General features: G+C 39.2%; 1 protein-coding gene across 2 annotated transcripts in view; it reads right to left on the bottom strand.

The window, feature by feature from the left end:
- gli2a (GLI family zinc finger 2a) overlaps positions 1 to 15,204 on the bottom strand; it is a 105,688-nt gene that overhangs the window by 47,665 nt on the left and 42,819 nt on the right. For both annotated transcript variants that reach the window (XM_055230356.1, XM_033986901.2), the window contains one exon: positions 5,548 to 5,653. In XM_055230356.1, coding sequence (XP_055086331.1) covers positions 5,548 to 5,653 — 106 coding nt within the window. The remainder of the gene's footprint in view (positions 1 to 5,547; positions 5,654 to 15,204) is intronic.

The following is a 15,204-nucleotide window of genomic DNA, read 5'->3' as shown; positions in this document are numbered from 1 at the left end:
CATGTGTTGGACATGGGGACTTTTTATTTTTCTGCTGATGTTAATGATAAAAAACTGTTTGTCTTATAATGTAATTGTCATGAAATGTGTATTTTAATGTGTGTTCACCTGCCCAGGGACGGCACATGGAAAGCAGCAGTAGCTAAATCTGGTACAAACCATCTTTTCTTTTGTCACATTAATGAATTTGTACATGGTCCCTGACAAATAAAGAATAAAGAAAGAGAGATATTATTTCTGCCATACTCAATATACTGATTGTAACTAATGCAATGAACCAGGAAGCTTGTATAATAGAAAACGGGGAATACATATATGCACAATATTGTATGTACTTTGGGGTTTTGGTTATTTTTGTCCAGTGTGCACAACTCACAATAACATGATGAAGTAAATATAGATGATAAATTGTAATACTGATACTCTGCCACTGACACAAACACCCAAGAGCAGATTTAAACCATAAAAAATACTCTAAATCTACAATATTCTTCAAAAATCATGAGCTGCATTAAATAAATAAATAGCAGAAAGAAACACTTAAGTACTTAGCTTGCATCTGTGATGAATCAAAAAAGTTATCCATTCAATCTTTTATGGCTTAAACCTTATCGTGTTGCCAAAAAATAACACAAATGGACAGAGCTAGTTCATTTGAAACAGTTTCTATTTCACGAGTAATTTCCCACTTACCTTATGCATTATGAGCACTCTAATTATTCACAGCAATGAGTTTAGAAGCTCTTTTCTCGACTTTCAGAGACCAGAGCGGGGTTTTACTAACAAAAACTAGCACGCTAACCAAGTACTTCCTGATAATTGGACAATAAATCGCCTCATAATTAGACGTTAGACTCATAGAAGTTACTCATTCAACCTTTTATTGCTTAAATCTTATCGAGTTGCCAGGAAATAACAACAACAAACAATTTTGTGTAGTAGTAGTGCAAAGAAAATGTACACATGATAAATACGGACCCCTTTAAAAAATAGTTCCAACTTTCATATATTGAACGATAACTCGAGTAATTATCATGACAGGTCTAATCCCATTTTTTTATTTTTCTGATTAGTTTTTTTAAGCCACAGTAAACATATATAATAATAAACATATATTTTACTATGGATTTCAACAACTCCAATGACCAACTTTTTTTGCAGGTCAATTTTCAGTTAAGTGCTTTGTCAGCCACCCAAAGTGCTGTTGACTTGACGGTGGAAGAGCGTTTAAATGATGATGAAGAGACAGCTCCGAACAGCCTTCTCCCTGGACCCCGCCCCCTGACTCCAAAACAGCCAGGCTTCATGTAACATCTTGTCAGGCAGAGGGTGGGTCGACAAGGCCTCAATAATGGTACCTGCCACGCTGCACTGTTATTTGCTCTCCTCGTGACAGACCAGCCCCGTAAATGTCTGCGTATTATCGCAACCTCGGATACACTCGGAGTGATTTATTGCCGGCTCGGAGCGTTCTGTGCCGACATGTTGGTTAGACGGAGGCAGAGAAACAAATAAGTATTGTAGATGGATGTGATGAGTCAGGTTTATAAGTGTTGCAAAATGGTTGGTGTGTGATTGTCTTTTTTAAGAGTTGCATTTGAAAATAGAAGTTGGGAAGAGTTTAAAGTGTTTTTGTGTTAAATTGTGTAATGTCTACCGATTTTTTTAGTAGATGCTCTTTTTTAAATTGATGTTTTTTCAAAAAGGTTTTAAAAGTATTAACTACCAGTTACAAAAATACAGAAAATGTGTGTTTCTTACAATATTAAAACCACAGTTTGTAAATTTTAGCCAAAACATAGGCTCAAATAAAATTATGTTTTTTGCATTTTTGGGTGTGCTTTTATTTACTTATTTATTTTTATTTATTTATTTTTTTGTGGATGTTTTATTGCACTGAAAAACATGCCCGTGCTGTGATTGAGCTTTCATCTCCATAAACCTGACTCTTATTTGGCCTAGAGCAGCTCCACTTCACGGAAATATTACTCTGAGTTCTTATTTTTCTGAAATTTTGTATTTTCATTCACAATTTCCTCTAATTTGTTTTGTTCCAACCCCCATTAACCTCTCAACTCCTCTCGGTCAAACTCAAAATTAACCAAACCCCTCTCTATTTTGCATCTTCCTTCCTGCCTCTTCCTGCCCTGCGCGCTGACCAACAAGTTACTATTTGCCTCTCTGGCATTTTCCCTACCGGCCCGTGGTGGTAGCGGTGAATTATGACATGACACGCTCCTTTCTGTACTTCCCGGCTTGTGTAGCGATCATGATAAATCACCACTCTACCCCGCATGGGAACACTATACCTCAGACCCTAGCGCGGTTGTTTTTGGGGCTCCGAGACGCTGAGAAACACAACTTGAGAACCTAGCGTGGCCCCTAGCATGTCCGAAGATGGGATAATGTACTCCGATGCTAACTATTATTTGGCGTAGCTGCTGTCACATCACATTGAGTCTTTTGGTAGTGCAAGAAATTTCTTTCAAACCGTGAAAATTGTTGCTATTGATTTGCGACATGGCGACCGGCTTTGATTGATGGGTCTCTTGTCTCGAAACTCCACATTCCTGGCTGGAACTCAAGGGAACATCCACACACAAGATAACAACATGTCTATCAGAATCAACCAATCGGGACGCTCAAAGAATCCACCGAGTTTTTCATGGTAAACGTACTGTAAAGACTTAAAACCTCTTTTTAAGACCTTTTATCCGATCGTAGTTGTAGTGCCCTGTTTTTGACAAGTTTGGTTTTGTAACAATTAGAATCTGACTGTGTTTGCCTGAAAAGTAAACTGGATAGAGTGGAATTAGGAAGAGACGTGTTTTTCTCATCCCTCATGTCCCATTGCTAAGAATTCTGGGGTTAAGTTGCTAATTACAGTTAAACGCGATGAGGTGAAAGGTTGGTGCATCATTACAACAGGTGTCCTAGAAAACATGCTAGACTTTTGCACTTTTTTAAACTGCGAAATTAATTAAGGTGACACATACATGCGTACATAGGATAAACGTGGCCAAAATTGCGCAGAATGTCCAATATCTCCCTGTATAATAGAACGTTTTGAACCCACAGGAAAGGTTACCTTTAAGTAAAGTTCATTTGTATGCGATCTAAAAAAAGCAACTCCATTAATTGCTATAAAATAAACCATATTGTACTGTATATCAAAAGTTTTTCTATGACCAACTGAACTCTCTTCCCTCACTGCTTCCACGCATCTACAAAAACTACCACTACTTCCTTACCGATCCCTATCTCCACACTTCTCCTATTTGCACTTTACATATACATAGAGCCCTATCTTCCATACGTTGTGCATGTAAACTAGCTCGGCTCCTGACACCGCGCCTCATCCTTGTCTCCTCCCGTCCGGTAAGCTCAATGAAGACAAATCAAACCTACACTCTACTTCTGACAGCTATGACGGAACGGCCGGCGGCACTCGTTACAATCTACGTGCAAAAAAAGAAGTTGATGTAGAGCGAGGTGCGGCGCTTGACAATGGGGCGACCGGCCAGCCACGGGACTCTACGCCTTCGCCGTAATTAGGTGAATTTGGCGTGCGCCGGGGGGACCGACAGCTAGATCAAGGTCTTGATGAATTAGCGCTAGCTCGCCGTCAAGAGTTGCATCACATTAATCAAAACAAACCGGGCGCCGCGGCAACACTTTTTTTTTTGTCGTCCTCTTCTTCTTCAACTGCTTTTGGGGGTGATGAATAGCCCTGATGGCGCTGTGTATCACCTGATCGTACTGAATTTAAATGTAACAGCGCAGTCCGCGCAAAACCTCTATTGATCTTACTCCCCAGCTTCCCTTCTAGATGCGGCTGGATTCAAATATTTTAGATAAGCAAAAGAAGAAGGAGGTGGCGGGAGAGGAGGAGGAGGGGCGGCCATGTTGGTATGGTAATGGCAAACCTCGATAACCTAAGAAAATAAACAGTAAGTAGGTCAGGTTTGGATAAAAGTTACAAAAAGTAGACTGGCAACCTAGATATCCCTTGCAATGGAGGGAAAACAGAGCAACTCTATTCTATTCTACATGTAAATGCCTGGTGGGAAAATTTTGCTTGAATTTTGGGATTAAATTGAACTTTTCACAAAATTCTGCAGGTGCAAATGTAACTTTTATATCAGAACAAATTCAAAATATGGCCCAGACTATGGAACAGCTTCCCTCTGTCTGTCAGATCCTCTCAGTCTTTAAGACAGTTCAAAACTAGACTGAAAACTCACCTCTTCTCCCTGGCATTTAATACTACCTAGACAGGATATATTGGTGTTTTATTGTTCTATTTCTATGTATAGTGTTATCTGTATATTTGGTTACTTTGTTAACTTTTATGTGAAGCACTTTGGTCAAATGTGCTATATAAACTTTGACATTAAACTGAATTGATACAGCTCACAATTATTCTCTTTTACTTTTTTTTACTGTTGATACTAGCTTTAATATTGATAACTATCTCATTTTCAATACTTTTCACAACCTTCCTGACCATGTAATATTAGTTGATATATAAGTAAGTTTTGCAGTTTAGTAGGAATTGACTACATTTATTTTCTGTTTTGAAATGTTAATAATACTTCTACAACAGTAATATTTTGCAGATGTGGCTTTACAACATGATGTAAAGATATTTTTTCTAACCTTTTCACTGCAGACTTCCTCCTCAGAGACGACATGCCTTGGCACACGTTCCCAGTTCTGGTTGTTGCCAACGCCAGAAATGTTAGGAAATGTTAGCATAGCGCGGTATCAGTGCTAATGCGTCATGTCTCTTTGTCTGTGGCTTGTGGTTCCTGCCTGGCTTTCATCTGTTTGAACTTGGATCAGGGCAACTTTCTGAGGTTCTGCTACTGACAAATATAAAACAGAGGTCTACAGGGAATCAAAGATAAAGAGTAATATAATACTTGACTTTTTAGGCTTTTTACAGATATTTTTACCGCTGAGGTCACTTAAACTCCATACTATTAATATGCTTTTAATACACCCAACTGATATGATGCTTTCAAATGTATTTATTGAGCATCCAAATAATTTATTTTAATGCTAATTTTAATCATATATGAATTTTACAAAAACATATTTTACTGTACTGTAAAAAATATGACTATTTTTTTTATTTTATTTCATTTTTTAAAACTTTTTTTTGGTGGAGGATCCAGCTCGTTTCCATGGAGATATTATTGCTATGCCTAGAATGTATCACAATATGACATTAAACGTAAATATGTCAATGGAGACAAGTAAGAAACCCCACCAGGCCAAATTACAGGTCAGATTTGTGGAGAGGAGAGCCCACAATAACAATGCACGTTTTCTAGGGCCATTTTTGTAGCAACCTGTAATTGAATAAATGATAAATATGTTTAATGCCATACTGTGAAACATTCCAGGCAAAGAAATACCATCTCCATGAAGAAAACAGATTTTTTTTTGTACTTCTCCAAAATTCTGTCCGTCATATGATTTCATCTTTCCTGTTTCGTACATTTTTGAGTAATTTACTGCCGTACATTCATTGGTACTTACCCGTGCATGGCGTGCAGTGGATGTGGTTCATAATGATAGCGTCCCTCGTGGTGCCTCATGTCTATGGGGATGGGCGTGTGGAAGGTGGGGAAGAGCGGATGACCACCTGCGGACACCAGAAGACAAAAGCTTAGACATAAACGCACTACCAAATCACAGTCATTTTTGCTAATAGAGCTTCTTAAATCCATTCCGTGATTTCGTGACTAGTTCTTATGACACAGCACACAGCATGACACGCCACGCTAGCTTTTTACAGTTCCCGTAATGCCCCATTAATTGGACCCTTGTAGACTGTCTCTGGAGTTTGCCCCCAAGTTCTGAATGCCTATTAATGAGAGTGTATGTAATAAGACCGGAGCAGGTTTAACATTATAATAAATGTGTTTTATGTGTTGGACAAAGAGCGCTTGAATGCACGGTTTCCTGCAGTAAAGGGTCTGATGTCTGGAGGCTGCATCGTTATTAGAAAAGACATTTAAAAGTCACTGTCTTATAATCTCAGCAGGATATATTCAAGCCAGGATAAAAGCAGGTAAACAGAGGTGATCACAGAGGAAAAACTGATGAGTTGGCTACTGATAAAATTTCAGTGAGGAGAATTCTAGGAAATGCTATTCTAATTTGTTGATGGTAAAAGAGAACAAATGTCGAAGCGCTAGCAATCAAATTATTGTGATATTTGCAAGATGTGAATGCTAAGTTGTTGTTTTTATAGTAAGTAGTCCCACGGGATATGCAGCTAGATAGTGTTAAAAGAAAATGCACTTTGTGAATTGAGCAGGTTGTGTCTGGAAGGGCAACTGACCATTTTTTTCTTCATAGGTTTAGATTTTTATGTTTCTCATTTATGGTTCAAGTCTCAAGTAATTTACATTCAATAACAAATTTGGATTTTCATGTCAGATCCCCCTCCATCACTTTATTCCATGTAACTGCGTAATGACCTCTAGTGGCTGACCTCTCCATTTATCCCTGACTTTATTTGAAATCGCACATGATTCATAAAACTACGCTATAGTTTCTTTTCTGAAAATTCCAAACGTCTTAAGTAAACATTTGCCTCCAGTCATCGGTAATCCCATCACAATTTGGCACAAAATGGCATCGCGTCAACATGCTAACCCCAGTCAGAGTAACAAAAGGCTCAATCAGGGTTAAGTAGCAGTAATGTGTGTGTTTATACCACCTCAAAACAAGTGGTAGCCTCTGGGTATGAGGAGCAGTGAGGATACAGTCTGCCTGCAGGGGAGATCAAGCTAGGATAATCCAAACGAATGATGAGCGCTCTCGTTACAATGACAACACCTGGGAGTCAGTACAAAGGAGATGACATTTCCTGTGAAGAGCGTCAAACGGTTGTGCCATTGATGGACAAACAAGGCATTTTTATTGTTACAGCAGACGTTTAACTCAATCTAAGGTAGTACTACACATCCCTGCACATCTAAACCATTTGCAAAACTATGTGGAGATATTGCCACTTGAAAAAAAAGGCCTCTACAAGTTATACTGTATGAGTCAAAGTCTAAAGTAAATTATTGCAAACACATTTTTATATTTACCAGGAACATAGGAGAAGAGAGATATTAATAAGCAACTGGTAAATATTTTATGCTTTCTTTGCGCTATTCGTGGGTGCAGATGAATTCCAGATTGATAAATGTGTAAAACTTAATTCAGAGTGTTGCACATGTCACTCTAGAGACAGCCAGGTTAATGTTAAATACTATCACAGATCCCGTTTCTCCCATTCTTTAGGGACAAACAGCATATGTTTTCCAGAGGAATTTTTACAAGAAAAGATTGCTGACAAATTATACGTTCATACTTGCACGGCCCCTAGGTGAAATCAGTCTAAGGGCCCTAACGGTTCCTCTGCGTATGGTTTAATAGAAGCATGTCCAGGGAGTCAAAGCGGGCCATAAAAACTGCCTGTCTGCTTATATCTTGTTTCCTGCTTGGAGCCAGACCCTCTATGTTGGGATGGTGATCTATGCCGCCCGCCTGGAACCCTGCCAATATCCCACCCCCGCCTTTGTGATGAAGACAGGCCAAAGATCCCGAGACGACTTGCGAGTTAAAAAGCCAAAAGAAGAGAAAAAAGAAGAGAGGGGCGCTGAACGTGAAGAAAAACAATTGTGAGCTTTGTTTCACAAGTGGAGCCAGAAGTTCAGGCTTTTGTCCGAGAGGTGCAGCCTGAGTTTGAGCGTCCCGGCATCTTAGTGGAGAAGTGGACCGGGATAAGATGGGACAAAGATGTAAAGATGTAAAAATTGGTCAAACCTATTGGCAAATCATCTTCTGTTTAAGAATGTGTCACTTTCTGGACATAGACAGACACCTGCATGATTCCACTGACATAGAAGGTTAAACTTCAGAATATTCTCCATGGAGATAGATATGTTTTATGACATACTGTGGAAGATTATTGCCAAAGAAGGAACATCTCCATGGAGACAAGCAGGAAGAGGTCCTCCTCTAGGCCAAATAAGAGTCAAGTCTGTCCAGATGCAATACCCCCCACACAGAAAGGATGCATGTTTTTCTGTGGTTTTCAAGTGTAATAAAAACATCCAAACTGAAAAATAAAACTTTTATTTTAGTCTATTTTTTTGGCTATAAAGGTGCACAGTGGGGCTTTAAACCAGATTACTACTTTTGGAACTACTTTTTGGAACCTATGTTGTTTGATACTGCACTGAAAACAAAAAAATATTTTACATTTCTTGGTCCTTATGCACATATATATAAATTCATATTTTCTACTTTTTCACTATACTTAAAAAAATTTATCATTTAATGAATAAATCAAATCATAAAATAAACTACTAGCCTGCACCAGCCTTAAAATAAACCATGAGTTTTTTTGCGGTGTGATTGGTGGATGTGCGGGCGGTTAGGGGTGAGCAGGCCTTTCCATCACCCAGACAGCTGCATTGTTTCCTGGGCTGCAGGGACAGCTTCTGAGAGGTGCACGACCAGAACATCCACCTCCCTGTGACATTTGGTTTAATCCCCTTCGGACAGCACATCTAAGACACAAATACTTTCGCTTAAAACAATGGCACATCCTGTTTGTGAAAATAAAAACTTATGTCCGACCATTATACAAGATTAAAACCAGGCTGTTATAATGTGACCTGCCAGTTTTTTGGACTAGTCATAGAGGCTTCCATTTTTTTTTTTAATAGCAGGTTTAGTACTGTTATCTTGTCAGGTTGAAGCAAGTTGTATAAAAAAAATATATATATCTATTAAACATCAGACCAGACTCAACTGCACATAAACTACATGTAATGACCAGTTGGTATGTTGTAGTATGTAGCTTTTCTGGTAGATGGTCCGCTACCTGCTTGTCACCATGAAGAAGTTGTTGCTTTTCCTGAAACGTTCCACAGTCTTGCATATAAACTGTCCTTTTTTCAATAGTTTTTTGTTTTTAATTGCTCAAAAACATGCCTCCAGTGCCTCTTAACAAATCTGACCTGTGACTTAGCCTGGAGGTACCGCCTTGTCCCCATAGAGATTGATAAGTGTAACGCTATACTGTGGAACAAGCAAGAACCTCTTCATGGAGTTAGGCAGGTGGCAGACCTTCTACCAGAAAAGTTACATAGGGAACCTTTAAGTAACTACATAATCAAAATGCAGCTATGTTAACCACTACAGCTACAAACTAGTTAAACCAACCTTATCTTCTTGGACTAAAAGGTTTGAGTGAAGCCCCATGATGAGGCCCATATCAACCTCAAAATGTTGGTTGTTCGGATCTTATCTCACATTCATTTTTTTTATTAGTCAAGGGTATCTAAGCCACCATCGCTCCCATGACGATCCTCAAAAGAGCGACCCACATCTTCTGCAACTCTACATCAGGAAACATTCACCTTTATCTCCCACTAAAGACAATACCAGCTGTCCCGTGCTAAAAAATGCTAACTGACAACTATAACTAACTATAGACGTAGGAAACTCCATTTGCTCATTACATCCTATTGAGGCGGCTGATCAAGTACAATCTGGAGTGGGCTCACGTCTTAGAGGAAGTACTCAGACTTCAATAATAATGCCCAGAGAGGCTGGGTCGGGCCAGGAATACGCTCGGAAAAAGTTCTTTGTCATGCTAGGAGCGAAGGAGAGGAGTGAGGAGAGAAGAGGAGAGCGGTGGATGGAGGGAGGGGTCATGGTAGACAGGAAATTCCAACAGAAAAAAAGTTGGATGTTGTCCTAACTACACAGCGGCGGCGTGCCAGCAGTGGCTATACACAAACGCTCGAGTGCATGGGTTTGCTCTATCAAAGAAACTCACTACACATGGAGATTATACCGCGCTGTGTTCATATTGTGCTCATGTCCATTGATAAAGAGATCTAACTACATTTCTATGTATAAGATATATAGAATTTAGGCTGCTCATTGCTCATTAATGACATGTTTATAGAGATTTACATAGATAAAATCTTGTTTGAAAGAGTAAACTACATCCACATAATAACCAAAACAATATACAAAATAGATAAAGGAATCACCATATTAACTGCAATGTCACTAGTTACTATCTTTAAATCTTATTTGGGTTAACAATAGGCGATCCTGATCTTTGTAGGCAAATTAGGACATATTTAACTGTATTTCTGTGGGCAAAGACACTACAGTAAAATTGTCATTTGTTGCCAAGCTTTTACTAAGTTGATACATATGGGACATTTTCTTAGTTGTTTACATGAGGTACTTCTATGACGTGGTTCTATCTGCCTCATGAAGATGTTACTCCTTTGCCAGAAATGTCACAGTATGGCATTAAGATGTTTTTATTGCTGGAAACATACTTGCAATGCCATATCGTGGAATATATGAAAGGTAAAAGTATTTTAAAGGTCAAGCAAAACAGTGCCATTATAGTGTTTACTACATAAATATAATAATTGTTCAATTAGGATGAATGTCAAAAACCTACATTCAGACTCGCGTGTATGTTTGTGTCACAGTGTATGTTTAAGATAATCCACAGAATATTAGCTCCAGGTTTAGCGAGAAGACGTAGCTTCCTTGAGGCTGTAGCATCGCAGGGAGATGGCGACAGAGGGATTAGGGGCTTACAACGGAGTGCACTACCACCAGCATCTCTGAAAGGAAGTCTTAAAGGACTGGCACCCGGCTTCTCACGGCCCCTGGGGAGGGAAAGACGATACCTGTTTTATTAATAGGGGGATTGTGGGTGCAAGGTAAGTGGATTAGAAGCAGCGGTCTGTGGAATAACAGAGGGAGGCCGAGGAGGAAGTCGGTCGGGTCCTGCAGTGAACTTGGGTAAAGTGTGGTGACTTCAAACGGTGAGTCCTGGAGATGTGGAAACTACCTGGTTTTACAAAGTTGTGAACTATAAAACGACTGGTGAGAATGTTGTAGTTCTTGTGAAAAACAGATGTAGACATTTGGGTAAAAAGAACAAGAACCATGGGTCTACGACACATTTGGGTGAAGTTAAAAGTGCATTGCTCTATATATAAGAAGTAGAAGCCAGTTGTGTGTTGACTACATTTCAGTAAACATAAGGTCTATAGAAAAATTGGCTTTATTATTTATTATTTATTCACGATGTGGTATAGTGCTAATAGAATAAAAAAACATGCAAATAAAACACATTTCAGCACCTTTTTAAGCAGGAAAGCAGCACATTTCCTAGGATTTTAGATGCAATTTAACACAGACAGTTCATGTAATGCACAGTTTTACTTATTTATTTTGTAAATTTGCGTCGCTCCTGGTTTGATTGAAGATACTATTAAACAGGCCTATATGGTAACCTATGGTATTCGCCAGAAGATGTGGCAATAGTTACCCCTATTTCTGAATTCTCGCAACATTTTCACTAAACTATACTTTCTAATTGCTAAAACTGTGTGTTTGTTCAACTATAAATTGCTACTCCACTTTGATATAGAAGAATATTCATTTCAAGATAGCCGAAAGCTCTTATCTTGACAGGACTACATGCTATCGAGCTATATTTTGCTAACGGCTAACTGTTTTCCACTACTGGGAATGCAGTGGGCAGTGACTTTATGGGAGTTCTAACATTGAAAACAGCTGGCTTGTTTCCAATAGCAGTAAGCCTGATGAGAAGAGACAAGTCCAACACAAAACTCAAATTATTGGCTGTAAAAGTGAAACAGCAACCTGGAAGTCGCTAAAAGAACTCGTAAGAGAAGGGTAATAAGCAATGCGGACATATATTTCGTCAATGTTCGTCAAGCTTTGATCAAATCTACCTGTATTTATGTATTTGGTTGCCATGACGCCCCTATCTCGTTCCTATCTCCAACGGGATGTGATTCCTGTCCCGGCCTGTTTACAGATCCTGCTTAGACCCAGCTGGCTTCACTTCACCACCATCAGTCTCTGTCAAATCTACGAGCCCGCCTCGGCCAATCAAACGCTCCGACGGCCAACCCACCGCCGCCATGACGATCCATCACCGCGGAAACGCCGAGCGGATAATTGTTCCACGGGCCAAGCGTAAGAAAGAGCCTACCTCACCCGGACCAACCATTAGTTGCTGGTACTTAGGGGCGTTAAGGGTAAAATGGGTGTCCAGGGAGAGGCGTGAGGTGAGGGAGAGGAGTGACCTGTATGTGTCAAGCCCTAGTGAGGACTTAGGAATGGACTGGGACTTTTAGAAAGCCGAAAGTAAAAAAAAAAATCTAGTTCAATATTACAGTATCAATGTATGGTCAATTGTGTAAGTCAGTGTCAAAATATTGGTGTTTATAACTAGATTTCTTCAAATATGGTTACTATGTCATAATGATTGAGGCCCTATAATTGCAAAACTGCTTATAACTGCAATGTTTCCAAAAGCTGCACTGATTTATTTAACTTTTTTTTACTACATTAAGTCCATTTACAACCATTATAACTGCGTTGAAAATGTGAATAACAGAACTTGCTCATTTTGGTACGATCCAAAACACTTTCTTTTGCATTCCTAGTATTCTAATTATTCACCATAATTAGTTTATAAGCGGTTCCTAACAACAACTAGCATGCTAACAGTGCACCAGTATTTTCATTTTGACACTAAGGGCTGCTTTTACACTATATCTGTACTGGGGTAAAACAAAATTTACTTTATTACATTAAAACAGAGAATATCCCTTTTAATCACAACTTACTGTACACGTACACAAATAGTAATTTTGACCAAAGTTGAAAAAAAGTTAAAACAATGCTATGCTACGTTTGAAAATCAACATATCTGTACAGTAAAAGTTGCTCTCTGGTTTATGTAGTGTTTGTGGTTTGTCGGTCGGCGCCTCGGAGTGGGCCTCTCTGAAGACTGATGGGCTGTCGGGATAATCAGCCCATAGCTCACTCACTGATTTATCGCGGGGCCGCACCGGAGCACAGGTGTACTCCTGATGGCCTAATTAATACAGCCTCTTTGTAATTGGGGAGGTGTTGTCAGGACAAAATGGTGGCCAATTTGGTCCAGACATGTGAGGAGAAGGGATGGTGGTGGTGAACACTCTGAACGGGCTTTGACTCTTGTTTAGTATAAAGTCTAAAAAAGTAAAGTCTAGGTTTGAGTAGAGATTACTACTAATTCCGTGTTGAATTGATATAATATTCTGTCTTTTTTCTGTCCAATAGATGTGTGAGTAGATAGAGAGAAAATATGATGCCATTTATTTATTTATTTATTTATTTTATTTCAAGTCTAACTGTCTTTCTTCAATGCTTTAAATGTGAAATAAAATAGAAATCCCACAGCTGGTGCTCCTCTGTGTTCATTAAGTTCAAACACAATCACTTATCTACAAAACAAATATTGATAATGGCTCGCAACAACTGTTTTTAAGCCTTATTTAAACTACTTAACTCCAGTCCATGCACCCTCTGCTGACAGCTGTAGTAATTTGTTTGCATAGAAATTACGGCTGATTCATTTAAGTTTTACATGTATTATTTTCATTAAAAACACGACCGGCGTTCAAAAGACTTACTAAGTCTGAGAAAATTCATAATAGGACCTTTAAATAATGTCCGTCTCCTTGTTTGCAGCGCGCCATTCACCTGCCCATAAATTGTACTTTTTTAACTTAATCAATCAGTTGAGCATTTCCAAGTGCAAACACCACGATCGAGCCAAGTCACTCCGAGCGGCGGGAACTCAATAGGGCCCCTCAGTCTCCCGCGTGACCTTTGACCTCTTCAGACACAGCTGACGGCGAGGCTGCCAGTTCCACACAAAGAGCGTCCTCATTGGCCTTATGACGGCATGCTTGCTTGCTAGCTCAGCGCAGCAATTAGCGCCTTTTTTTAAAACCAGACAAGGAGAAGAAGAGGAAATGCCCTAAACAGTGCACAATGTGTGGAAGAGGCAGTGCACATCAATCTAAAGAGGGCTGGAGCGGGCGGGGGGTCAGGCAGGGGTGAGCTGCCCCCCGGGGAGGCTCAGGAGGCTGGGGAGGATCAGCCGGGACATACCCCATGGTCTCCATCAAGCCATCATTACAACTCGTATCTGTGGTGAAATTTAACACAACTTTCTTTTTCCAATTAGAACAGTGAGAACAGATGTTTCAAAGCCTCGTTTTGTATCTACTAGTTCATTTCGATCTGATAAAGATAACTATTACATTATATTAAGATGCAATTCTATACACAAAATGATTTTATTTTTTAACTCTGTATAAAAATATAACTTGATGACAGTTCGAAAATGTTTTAGATATTTGATTATAGGAACAATACAAAATCATTTTTATATGGTTCTACAAAATTAGGTCATGTCGTAACTTTTTCTTCATACGTTATTTTATGCAAGTCAGAATATATGGTACATGTATAACAAATCCTGCGTGAATGCTCCTGTTTTTTCTTCATAATGTGGAACAACTACAGACAATTTCTGAATACCTGACAAATCTTACTATTTTACTATACAAGTATATAATAAGTATGCAGAGGAAGTACCAATACCATTTTTTTTGCTGCCAATTCCATCATAATGGCCATAAAGTAGGGCTGACGGATTTGTAAAAAAAAAATATCTAACTGCGTTTTTTCTGGCAAACATTGCAATTGTGCTCATTGTGTGATTTATGTGTACTAATAACAGGATTAACGTTAAAAGTGCCCTGAAGAGACTGAATTATGAACTGACAAACTAATACGAGAATCACGTTTCAGAACATGTTTGTGCAGATCTAAACTACAGGGTTTGCTGTTTTTTATGCAGAATAAAACAGCATATTTGGTTGTTTGTGGGGAAATTGTGGTACAAAAACTGCTTATCATATCTATTCATATTGTGATTTTGAGTCAGTAACGATTAATTGTATAGTTCTAGTTATAAGAATCTTCTACTGATACCTGCACATATATTTTCTAACCACTCCTGAACACAACACACCGTCACGTTTACTCTTAGTGGCAGCTGCACTTACACTGGACTCACTTCACATCAGGACAAATTTAACCGAAATCCACTCCGCTCTCGTTGGAGTCCTCAGCGCAGCCCAGCATCTCTAGTTCCCTGGGCCTACTCCTGGGGTCATCTAAGCTGATAAGATAAAAACGTTAAGTCGGTTCTGTTTATACACATATGTACAAAGGCGCTCGTAAAGGCCACGTCCCACCCTGTCGTCCCGT

This window comes from Periophthalmus magnuspinnatus, chromosome 21 (genome assembly GCF_009829125.3).
Source record: "Periophthalmus magnuspinnatus isolate fPerMag1 chromosome 21, fPerMag1.2.pri, whole genome shotgun sequence".
Taxonomy (NCBI): Eukaryota; Metazoa; Chordata; class Actinopteri; order Gobiiformes; family Gobiidae; genus Periophthalmus; species Periophthalmus magnuspinnatus.
This window is presented reverse-complemented; position numbering and strand designations above follow the sequence as displayed.